Raw genomic sequence first — 12,409 nt, forward strand, 5'->3', positions numbered from 1 at the left:
CTTGATGTTATCAGCACCATGCTCTAATCAACTAGAACAATCCCTAAGGGCTGTAGGAAGATCCTACATGGCCTCCGTATTACAATGGTGATATACAATTGGTGGGTTTGGGTTCTTAGATTCCGTTCTCATGGCCACGTTTTGGCAAAGGCCATCGCTCCGTGGTCGAGCATCTGTTCTGCATGCAGGAGGTGCCAGCCTTGCCCAATCCCTGGCATCTCCAGGTCAAGGCTGGGAGGAGAGTTCCCTGCCTGAAACTCTGGATTGCTGCATGCAGTCAATATTGTAGACAACGCTGAGTTAGATGGACTCATGGTCTTATTTGTAGAAGGAAACTTTATGTGTTTCATTTCCAATCACCAAAACAAGCAGTTTGCTAGACTAACAGCCTGACCCTATGCTTAATTACTTGAAAGTAATTTATGTATCATTTGGTTATTGCATTTATATCCCACTTTTTCCTCCAAGCTCAAGGTGGCGCCCATGGTTCTCACCCGCCACATTTTATCCTCACAACCACCCTGTGAGGTATAGCCTGAGGGGCAGTAACTGGCCCAAGGTCACCCAGTGAGATTCAGAGGTTCCCTTCCTTCCTGTGCTTACTTATTCTCTCATTATTTCATCCCTGGTCTCTCCCCGCGCCCATACTCTGACTTTTATTCCCTTTGCTATCTCCATTTGAATTTGGAGTCTGACATCCTCACATGGTGACACTCCTCTGCCCCCAGTTCTTTCATGCCCTCTTCCAAACACACGAAGTCGTTTTGCTCTCCCAAAACACCAAATATTCCATTTGATTCCTCATTTTAAAATTTTTATCTAGACATTTGTCAGACTTGTTTCTACCAAAAATTATTGAGCTAAGAATATTAGTGCTGAAATTTGTAACCTAAGCAGATTTGCTATGAAGACCCTTGTTCACCACTTCTGTATTTAAAAATCTCATCCAGGCATTCCTTAAGTTTTACTTTTTCTTAATTCTGTCAGTTCTTACTGCTTCTAGCTATGAGTCTAAGGTTAAGCATTTTGGGTTGTTTTTACTCGTTTTTTAAATGCTTTGTTTCTGTAAGCCACTTTGAGGTTACATTTCTGAAAAAGTGACTAATAATAAATATGAATAATAATAAAAACTTACAAGTAGCAGTAACTGGGGATAGGAGCGGCTTTTTTCTGAGCACTACGCTGGACTCTTCCCTGTAAAACACACAGAATCAAGTATTTCCCTTTCAAGAGGGAAAAAAGCACTTTGGCATGATTGGGGTTTTTTATTTCTGCCCACTTTCTCAAAGCTGAGAACTTGCTGGTAGTAAGGATTGGGTTCCTTTCTTATCCTCCATCTTTACAGATGGCATTTTTTGTATGCTACGTGTGTAACTGAGTCATCAGAAAGCACAAGTAGAAGCAGGAGCAATGTCACCTTGCCTTGGACAGCAGCTATATAGCCAGAGGGCTTAAAAGTACAGTGTCTAAGAAAGTGAGCTGGTGACTCGTGAAAGTTATCTCCCTCTCCCTATAAGATGCTGGAGATCTGCAGCCTAAGATATGGCTATTTCAAAATGATATGTGAATTTCAGCCTTCCTCAGAAGAACCTTGGAAGATGATTTAGGCTGTCAGAAGAATGGTCCATCTTGCTCAGAACTGTGAGGGGGCAACATCTGGCCAGGGAACCTGGTGGGACCTAAATTAGCACAATGCTGTGTCCCTCCCCCCGCTGCCCACCTGCCTTATGCCTGAGGTGATATATGAAGTCAGGCTATGGAGCAAGTAAAGATGCACCTCCTTGATGAAAGAAGGGTTTGCAGAGTACCTAAAAAGCCCTGTGTCTTTCTGTGTGTGGTTTGATTTCAAACCACATTGGCAAAGGACGTGGGATTTGAAAATACCACCCACCAGCTGATCACTGTAGTTAGACTCCCAGCGGAATGTGCCTATTTCTACAGTTTTACTGCTTTACTAAGGAGGAGGTCTGGGCATGCTCAGAATGGAAGAATAATTCTAATTGGCTTGCAAAATTGCCAGGGCTTCAGAGTCAAAAGCCCAGACAATTTGGAAGTGGGTTGGCTGGATTACCTATAAGGATGCAAATGAATATATATAGATTTAAGCAAAAGTGTCTCAGTCTGCCCTAGCAGTTGCTATATGAATATGGTTTTCTCCCTGGAGGTGTTTGGGTTTGGGAATAGTTTGGGATTGGCTGAGCATTGAAAAAAGCTGATTGGCCAGAGAATGTGGGATTGGCAGAAGTGGATTGTAGTAGTTCAAGCCAGGAAGTGTGCAGGTAACAGGAAATCGTCTTGTTTTCCTTCTTATTTTGGAGAAAACATTTAACCCCTTTCCCATTTAAACTCAATGCCCAAGTGACCAGCCTCCCATTGGCAGCAACTTTATTGTAGCTATGCCAGTTTCCCACATTTTTGTGGGGATCTTGTTACACTGACTGAACATGTTTTTTTATGGGAAGAAGGTCCATAGCTCCAAGTAGGGAATGCATTCATTGGCTGCTGGAGGAAGCAACCAAATAATGGCTGATTTTTTAAAAACCCAAGAGTTACTTAGTTGCATCTGCAACACAGAAGTTGAAAGTACTGAAGTATGTATGGCAGTGTTTTCCGAACTGCATCACAGGAACCTTTGGAGCAGCTTCTGGAGACCAGCGATGGTGGAGAGCTTGTTGGCCACCACTGTGGATCTTCTCTGGCAAGGACAGGTGTGGGTTATCTTCTTCTTTTGGTAGCATATTCATTTTTACAGCAGATATTCTTCCCCAAAACGATAGTTTCATCTCTTAACTTCTTTCCACGTATGTATGTAATTATCGTTAAATATATTTGTTTTTAGCAGTTAACCATACCCCTAAACATTTAATCTATCTTTCTACATTTATTTCTGTGATCTGTTGTAATAGCTGTGGGTTATCTTCAAGGGACACACTCCTTTCTCCTGCTTAAGTCCCAAGCAAGGCCTTAGCGGAAGATGAGCCCCCCCTTTCCTGGGCTTAGGAAGCTGCCTCACACCAAGACAGGCCACCCGGACACGAACTGGCAGCGTCTCTCCAGAACTTCGGGCAGGAGACTCTTCTCAGCCCTGCCGGGCCTCGAACCCAAGTGCCCCCGCGCCCGTCCTCACACAAGCACAACCCGCTCCCTGAGGGCGCTGTCCCCGTCCCCCGCAGGGCCCTTGGCGAAATGTCCAATTCCCCCTTTACCAGACAATGACCTGGGGGTGGGCTTACTTTCGAGTAAACGCAGCTAGGCTGGAGCTGGAAAGGGGGGGGGGAGTTCAGCGTCCATGCAGAACTAGGAGGGAGAGCGGGGGGCGTGGGAGGAGCGTCCTCGTCTCTCTCCACGCCCCCCTTCCCGCGGCTCCCCCCGCAGCGCTGCAGCCCGTGCGGAGCCTCCTCGGCCGCCCCCTCCCTGCCCCGGGGCTGCGGCTTGCCAGGGGCGGAGGGAGGCGCCTCACACCTTCCTTTCTGGGCCGGCCAGCTGGCTGGCATTGGGTAACGCCGGTGGCTGGAGCGGGGCGCGGAGGCAGCGGCGGAGGGAGCTGTGCCGCTGCAGCACCTGCCCGCCGGCGCGGAGGATCAGCGGCGCCCGGAGCGGGAAGGAGGTGCTAGAGGCGGAGGCGGCGCCAGCCAGAGCGCTTGCTGCGGTAGCGGCGGTAGTAGCGGCGGCGGCGGCGGCGGCGAGGCAACCCGGCTGAGCGGAGCCTCGACCAGCCATGCCGCCTGCGGAGTGGCTCCGGCCGCGGCCGAGTGCGCGCTGAGGGTCCCCGGCGGCCATGGGCGAGGGCGGCAGGCGGCGGCGACGAGGGCGGCGCGGGCCCCGCGGCTCCCCCGCGCGCTGCGCTCCCGGCCGGCGTCGTCTCGGGCTAGGATGAGCCGCCCTTGAGAGCGCCGCCGCCGCCGCGCCCGCCGGGCCGGAGAGATGCCGCCGGCCGGGCGAAGCAGCGCCGCCGCCCCCTTGAGGATGATGCCCATCGGGGCGCCGCGCTCGCTCAGCCCCGCCGCGCTGTCGCGCAGTCTCTCCCGCCTGCGCGAGTACCGCACCCGCTCGCGGATCATGCTGGCCCTCGGCGTCACCCAGATGGTCCTCGGCTGCCTCATCGTGGCCGTCAGCTTCGCCGCCCTGGCGCTCACCACCTCGGCCCGCGTCCGCCACTCGTGCCCCTTCTGGGCCGGCTTCTCGGTAAGGCACTGTTTTCCCGCCGCCCGGCAGGGCCTTTCTCCGCGGTGGGGCGGGCGGGATGCGCACCAGAGGCCAGGCCGAGAAAGTTGGCTTGCCCCTCGGCCGGGGTTTTTTTGCCTTGCGGAAGGAGGACGGGCGAGTTGCCTTCGGGTCCTGCTGGCGCGCTTCTCTCTTAGGAGGATGCTGCTGCCGAGAGCCGTCTGAGAGGAGTAGAGCCTCCAGGTTCCGGAGCAGTCTACCTCTGAGGATGGAATGCCAGGGACAAGAGACACGGGGAGGGATGTTCATCTTACTTCTGGAAGGTGGGTCCTTGGTTTGACCTAGGAAGGCTGATCCGGTATTCTTAGACGGGTCTCCCAGCCATGCTTTGCCATAGGAGGTATGGGGGAGCTCCTGCCTTCAGAAGTTCAGGCGCAGTCTATCGGTGAACATCAGGTGTTGGGGAGGCAACAGGAGGGCATTGGCTACGTCCCTGGTTCTGGGCTCCTTGGTGGCATCTAGTTGATCACGGTGGGAAGCAGGATGTTTCACTAGGTTGATCTTGAGTCTAATACAGAAAGCATTTCTTAGCATTGCTTAGGGCAGTTTTCTCATCCCTTTTAAACCTGTGCCCTAACAAACACACAACACACATATGCTTCAACTCTGGCTCTCCTAATGATTTTGTCGAATTTCGAAATGGATTGGAATTTTGTGGTGTTTATTTTTTAATTTTAGATGCACCCTGAGATCTTCATATTCTACCTCCTGTGAGGGTGGGGTGTGACCCCTTGTTGAGAATCTCAGTTTTAGGAGATGCCAGCTAGAGATCTCTGGGTTCCACTAGGTGCTTCTCCTGCTGCCGCCTTCTGAAGAAGGATTTAGTGTAACTTGATTCAAAATGTATTCTCTGAACTTGGTTTTGCACCCACTTTGTACTGCATCCTGGGCAAGGGCACTGGGATAATTGTTGTTGTTTAGTCGTTTAGTCGTGTCCGACTCTTCGTGACCCCATGGACCATAGCAGGCCAGGCAGCAATATTATACCTCTCCTCAGAATTTCAGTTAATTTGACAAAGACCTTGCATTTACAGAATTCATAGCATAAAACAATACAGACGTTAACCTTGCTGAAATGAATCATTGTTTTATTTTCATGCATTGGACTGAGGTGTTACCTTCTCTTTGTTCTGCTCTGTTTTCCTGGAGTATTATTTATTTAAGAACTAGGAAGAGTCAAGCTCTTCAACAGGGTAAAATCCTTGCTTACCTGGAGATAAAAAGATTGTGAGCACATATTGTGAGAGCCTCCCCACCTGGACTCTCCCAGCTGAAGGTCCTGCCCTGAGAGAAAGAGGTGCCTCTCTGTGCATCCCAATTTAGCTGAAAGGACTTTTGAAGCACCTTTAATAGATGGGCTTAAGTCCAAAGGAGTCAGTTTAACTAAATGGGGCTGTTACACTGGAGGAGGCGCTCCAGATTTGACCAGTGTCAGGGGACCAAGCCATTGTAAGGGGGTTGTATTTTGTGAGTGGTCACTGTGCTTATTTTACATACAGAGCAGTTTTACATGAATTGCTTGTATTACTGCATTTCATTGCTGTCCAACTCCCATCTTTTACAATTCTTCTACACCCCTGTATGTATTGTTTATTATTTATTTATTATTGCATTAAAACCCCACCTTCTTTTGCCCAAGGAGCTCAGGGTAGCATACATGGGTATCTTCCTCCTCTTCATTTAATCCCCACAACAACCTTGTGAGGTAAGTCAGGCTGAGAGGCAGGTCTGGCCCAATGTCACCCTGTGAGCTTCGTGACCAAGTGGTAATTTGAACCCTGGCCTAGTCTGCCACTCTAACCACTACACCACACTGGCTGCGTGCCTGTCCACGTAAAGCTTATGCCATCATGACTGTTAGCCTGCAATCCAAATGGCACGTACCTGAGTGTGAGCCCCATTGACTCAAACAGGATTTACTTCTAAGTAGCCATGGTTAGGACTGTTAATTTTTTAAAATTTATTTTTTTAATGCAAATTTGTTGCAGGAAGAAATTTGTTGCAGAAAGGCTACCACAAGAGCCTTTGTCATTTTTGCTGCAAAGCAGCTCAAACAGTTACACCACTAGAGAGAATTCCTGGTTTATCCACCTTCCCTGTTTCAGATTGCTCATGTTAAGATCCTGGAGATTTTGTTTTCTTTTAAACAAAAAGTTTGAATTGCCAGTTTCAAGTAGGAAATGTCTATAGGACGGGATTCCTACTGTACTGGCAAAAGGAGGGAATGTGTTGCTTCACTTCTGTGGATGAACTGAAGTAGTTTGAAGAGGTTTGCAGAATAAAATGCCCAGGGTGAATGGTTTGTCCTCTGAGCCTAAGCATGAGTTGAGTTGCAATTACTACTGCTGAGGATCATATTTTTTATTAATCTGTTAAGAAATTGCCCAAGAGAAGCAGATATTCACTACTGCTTTGCTTTCACGCTCTTTTCAGCAAACAGAAGGGAACTTTGAAAAAATGAAGCTAGATCGCTCAGTATTTGTAGGATTCGTTAAAAGGACATCTCTTAGCTTGCTTGGTGTTAATCCAGACTGTTTTTAAAAGTTTCCTAATGGCAAAGCCCTGAATGTGTGCTTCATTTCATTACCTAAATATAGCAAATATTAGAGAGGACTTGTGCTGTTTTATTTAATTTTTCATCCAGTGAAGGTGGGGAGAGGGTATCGCTAGGGAAATCAAAATGTATATATGATGGAGTTAATGTTGGAAGGAAAAATGACTTTATTTGCAAATCAAGTTTTACTCTTATTCTGATCCCCCTCCCACTACGGATTCCATTTCTGTCTTGCTTTCTTCCATGTCCCCATGCACCTTTCTGTGTTCCTTGCAGAGTAATGGATTGAATAATTAAGTTCCATTCTGGAGCCTTCAATGCTGTAAAAACATGGGCATGCAGCTGAAGGCAGGCTGGGGCCCAGAACTTTGACTCAGAACTTCAACCCATCAGCACCCACTTAAACTGGCATTATTGAGTTGGAAACTGCTTTACACCTTGACGTTTGGGAAATTGCCATCCTGTGAGGCTACATCAAGAGAAGTCTAGTGTCCAGATCAAAGGAAGCCACAGTCCCACTCTCTTCTGCCTTGGTCAGACCACACCTGGAATCCTGTGTCCAATTTTGGGCACCACAATTTAAGAAATGTGTTTACAAGCTGGAATGTGTGCAGAGGAGGGAAGACCAAGATGATCAAGGGTCTGGAAACCAAGCCTTAGGAGGAATGGTTGAAGGAGCTAGGTATGTTTGACCTGGAAAAGAGGAAACTGAGAGGAGATAGGATACCTGTAATGGTGCTGTTGTGGCTACTATTGAGTAAAGATGCCCAAGTCCGCTCTGTCTTTAAGAGTTTTATTGTGCATAGTATTTACTGTGCAGAGATAGCAGAAAACATGACCTCTCAGTCACTCGCAGAATCCGGGAGTGGACGTATCCTGTTGCGCGCCCAGCATAAGAGTTTGGGCCCCCCGAAACGCTTCTTCCCGACCTTACGTTTGGTGGCGCGACTTAATTTGGGCGCCGGAAGGGGCTGCCTGTTCCCCTCCACCTGTTGGTCAGGGCATTGCAATGGCTCTCTAGTATAGCGGAGCCCTGACTCCTCCATCCCACTAACTTCCTCATTTCCCCCACCTGACCCGCCAACCAGTCCAACCCCCTGCCAAGCAGGAAACACCATCAAAGCATTCCTGACAGATGGCTATCAAGCCTCCGCTTGAAGACCTCCAAAGAAGGAGACTCCACCACACTCCTTGGCAGCAAATTCCACTGCCAAACAGCTCTTGCTGTCTGGAAATTCTTCCTAATGTTTAGGTGGAATCTTCTTTCTTGTAGCTTGAATCTATTGCTCCGTGTCCTCTTCACTGGAGCAGCAGAAAACAACCTTTCTCCCTCCTCTATATGACATCCTTTTATATATTTGAACATGGCCTCTCATATCACCCCTTAACCTTCTCTTCTCCAGGCTAAACATACCCAGTTCCCTAAGCTGTTCCTCATAAGGCATCGTTTCCAGGCCTTTGACCATTTTGGTTGCCCTCTTCTGGACACGTTCCAGCTTGTCAGTATCCTTCTTGAACTGTGGTGCCCAGAACTGGACACAGTACTCCAGGTGAGGTCTGACCAGAGCAGAATACAGTGGTACTATTACTTCCCTTGATGATGCTATACTCCTATTGATGCAGCCCAGAATTGCATTGGCTTTTTTGGCTGCTGCATCACACATAGAATCATAGAATCATAAAGTTGGAAGAGACCACAAGGGCAATCCAGTCCAACCCCTTGCCAAGCAGGAAACACCATCAAAGCATTCTTGACATATGCCTGTCAAGCCTCTGCTTAAAGACCTCCAGAGAAGGAGACTCCACCACACTCGTTGGCAGCAAATTCCACTGCCAAACAGCTCTTGCTGTCTGGAAATTCTTCCTAATGTTTAGGTGGAATCTTCTTTCTTGTAGCTTGAATCTATTGCTCCAGGTGAGGTCTGACCAGAGCAGAATACAGTGGTACTATTACTTCCCTTGATCTAGATGCTATACTCCTATTGATGCAGCCCAGAATTGCATTGGATTCTTTAGCTGCTGCATCACACTGTTGACTCATGTCAAGTTTGTGGTCTACCAAGACTCCTAAATCCTTTTCACATGTACTGCTCTCAAGCCAGGTGTCTCCCATCCTGTATTTGTGCCTTTCATTTTTTTTTTGCCCAAGTATAGTACTTTACATTTCTCCTTGTTAAAATTCATCTTGTTTGCTTTGGCCCAGTTGTCTAATCTGTTAAGGTCATTTTGAAGTGTGATCCTGTCCTCTGGGGTATTAGCAACCCCTCCCAATTTGGTGTCGTCTGCAAACTTGCTCAGGATGCCCTCAAGCCCATCATCCAAGTCATTGATAAAGATGTTGAATAAGACTGGGCCCAAGACAGAACCCTGTGGCACCCCACTAGTCACTACTCTCCAGGATGAGGACAGAACCCTCTCAATCCTGGGTGCATTACTGCCATGCAGAATTCAGGTGTTTCCCAGCACCCACCTCCCCACATGTCTCTCCACCCAGGCTAGCAACAGGCATGGGTAATTTATATTTTAATTCTAGACACTACTGCCCCAGTTTGTGTTGCTCACCAACCTCTTGCCCAACCTCTTCTTCCTCTACAGCTCTCCCCCGCATCCTCTCACAGCTCCCAGAGCAGGGTCAACGATGGAGTTGGCCTGAGCATGTGGGAAGGTACTGAGGGATGAGTAGGGAGGTTTCAAGCGCTGTGCTTGGCCCCTGAGTGTGGGGTCCCCCACACCTTCAGTTGCAACTCCTTCAGAGCAAATCTGAACAATTTCCTCCATAATGCAAATGAAGACCAACATTTAGAGTAGAAATTCATCAGCCACAAAGATAAAGCTGAGGTGCACATATGGAAGCTCTAAAAATAAGCACTGGATGTCATCATTCCAAATGGCTTCTCTCCAGTAAGACTCAGCAGTGCTTTATCTATCAAGAAAACTGGGTCCAATTCAAGCCTTGAGAGTTGCGCTCTGTTTGGGGGGTCCTGATGTTTAGCTAGTTTCTGGATATCAACTGGATTTGTTCCTGGAGGCAGATTTGTTGCCTCTTCTCTCCCTGCATGTCTCCCACAGACTGAGCCTGGGAGGAGAGATGGGGTTTGTGCAGGTTGATTTAAAGACTGGTTCTGTGCGATGTGGGTGGTGCTCTGGTCAAGGAATGGCTGGCCGTAAAGACTCTGCGCCTACTTTCCCAGTCAGCTTGTAAATTACACACATTGTCAAGTCCTCCTGATATTTATAGGCAGCTGTGCTAGAAATAAGAGAATTATGTCCATGTTGTGCTTTGGATGGCTGTTCCACCAAGAGTTTTTGTTGCTCTTTTGTCCAGTGGGTAAACTGGGCTGTGGAATCAGAGCACTTTCCATTTGACTTAATTTTAACCATCTGGTCCCTCTCCTGACTTCTTCTCTGTGACCAGGCTCATGAGATACGGTAGGTGAAATCACTTCAAGCAGAAAGGCAAACAGTTGCCCTGAAGCTGGCGCTCTCAGTTATTTCCTGACCTGGTAATAATCAGGGCTATGTGCATAGGCCATGGCAACACGGAATGAGGAAAAATACATCTTTATGTGAATCTCAGCTTTTGTTTAACAAAAAGAAGGGTGTGCTTTTAGCCCTCATGGATGCAGATATGTACTAGCTGATTGTGCATAGGGTATTTACCATATTTTTCGCTCCATAGGATGCACTTTTTCCTCCTCAAGAGTAAGGGGAAATCTCTGTGCGTCCTATGGAGCGAATGCCATGGCTCTGGCAGCGGGATCCCTTGGCTGCCGCTGCAGTCGGGAGCTGAGGGATGCCTCCGCCGCCAGTGCCATGGCTCCCGCCCATCCCTCCTCGCTCCTCCCTGCGCTCTAGCCAGGAGTGGGTTAGGGTTAGGTGCCGCCGTGCAGGGCAAAACAATGAGCGAGCGAGTGAGAGAAGCATGCCTCTTTGACCCCATCGGGGCTGGGCGTGTCCGTGCTGCCACCGCCACTGCTTCCTGCTCACCAGCTCCAAAATGGTGGACATGCTGAGTCACCCTTTCCACAAGGATTGGGATGCAGGTGGAAAGGGTAACTCTTCCAGCCTCGGCACGTCCACCATTTCGGAACCGGCAAGCGGGAAGCGGCGGCAGTGGCACGGACATGCCCAGCCCCATGGGGTTAAAGGTACATGCTTCCCACGCTTGCTCGCTCTTTGCTGGGCAAGAGGCGCTGTGCCTCGCCCAGCAAAGAGCGCGAGCGAGTGAGTGTGCTTCTTTAACCCCATCGGGGCTGTGCCTGTCCATGCCGCTGCTGCTTCCCGCTCGATGGCTCTGAAATGGTGGATGTGCTCTTCCAGGCTCGGCGCGTCCACCATTTTGGAGCCAGTGAGCAGGAATCGGCGACGGTGGCACGGACATGCCCAGCCCTGATGGGGTTAAAGGGACATGCTTGCCTCACTTGCTTGCTCGCTCTTTGCTGGGCAAGAGGTGCTGTGCCTCGCCCAGCAGAGAGAGAGAGAGAGAGAGAGGAGCAGCGGTTGGGAGAGGCACTGCATTTGCTCCTTTGAGAGGCAGGTGGTGGTGGCCAGTGAGCAGGAAGCGGTGAGAAACTGCAGCTTTTCGGGCCGCCGCCCGCTAGGCTTCCTTGACAACGGGCAGGGAGGAGAGCTCCCTCCTCCCCTCCCCAGCGTGAGAGCCAGTTTTTCGCTGTGCACGGCTGTCCAAGCCAGAGCCATGCGCAGCGGGAAATGGGGTGTCGGGCAGTTTGGGCTCTTGGGCCACCTCCCTCCTCCCCACCGGCTGTCAAGGAGGCGGCCCAAGAATGGGTTTCCCGCAGCTACCAAGTCTGCCCCTGCCAGAGCCGGCAGCAGCATCCCCTGCCTCCTCCAACACCAGCGGAAGCGGGGGGGGGGGGGGGAGAAAGGGGCAGCCTGACAGCATCGCTACGGGGCTACCCCTTTCTCCACCCCTTTCGCCGGTGTCAGCAGGGGTGGGGGAGGCAGGAGAAGCCCGGAAGCATCGCTACCGAACTTCCCCTGCCTCCTTTGCTCCCCCTCCAGCAGCCCTCCCCTTTCCTGGTTTTCCTTCTGTAAAAACGAGGTGTGTCCTATGGTCCAGTGCGTCCTATGGAGCGAAAAATGCGGTAACTCTGATAAGTAACTTCCCAACTACATGTGGTCACCTCAGAGTGCCTCCTAAAAAATAATGTCATTTTCTTTTCCTGGTACATCAGTCTTTTGCAGGCCCTGCCCACTGAGTGGTGGAAGCCCAAGAGGGGGCACTTGCCTCGCCTCTGCTGCCCACCCTACCGTCTCCAGCAGTAGCAGAGAAGTGCCAAATCTTGGGAGATCTCATAGAACACATGAAATCTTGTAAGACTTTGGCAAGATCTCACCAAAAACTACTGGTGCTTCGCTAGAATTGTCCAAGCAACAAAGTAATTTGAAATACTTGTGAAAATGCATCACAACATATTTAAAACTGGCAGTTAAAATATAATTTGCCCTGGCAGCAGTCCAGTGGCTAGCCTCATCTGTACCTCAGTCTCCAGAGGTATCTAGATCAAGGGAACTAATAGTACCACTGTATTTGGTCAGACCTCACCTGGAATACTGTGTCCAGTTCTGGGCACCACAGTTCAAGAAGGATATTGACAAGCTGGAACGTGT

The 12,409-nt window shown here is 49.6% G+C and overlaps 1 protein-coding gene across 1 annotated transcript in view; it reads left to right on the forward strand.

The window, feature by feature from the left end:
• Nucleotides 1-3,961: 3,961 nt before the first annotated feature.
• The window catches only part of ENTREP2 (endosomal transmembrane epsin interactor 2), a 156,784-nt gene continuing 148,336 nt past the window's right edge, over nucleotides 3,962-12,409 (forward strand). The window contains exon 1 of the mRNA XM_035131777.2: nucleotides 3,962-4,185. Within this exon, the coding sequence (XP_034987668.2) occupies nucleotides 3,967-4,185 (219 nt within the window). The 5' untranslated portion in view covers nucleotides 3,962-3,966. The remainder of the gene's footprint in view (nucleotides 4,186-12,409) is intronic.

Source organism: Zootoca vivipara, chromosome 14 (genome assembly GCF_963506605.1).
Source record: "Zootoca vivipara chromosome 14, rZooViv1.1, whole genome shotgun sequence".
NCBI lineage: Eukaryota > Metazoa > Chordata > Lepidosauria > Squamata > Lacertidae > Zootoca > Zootoca vivipara.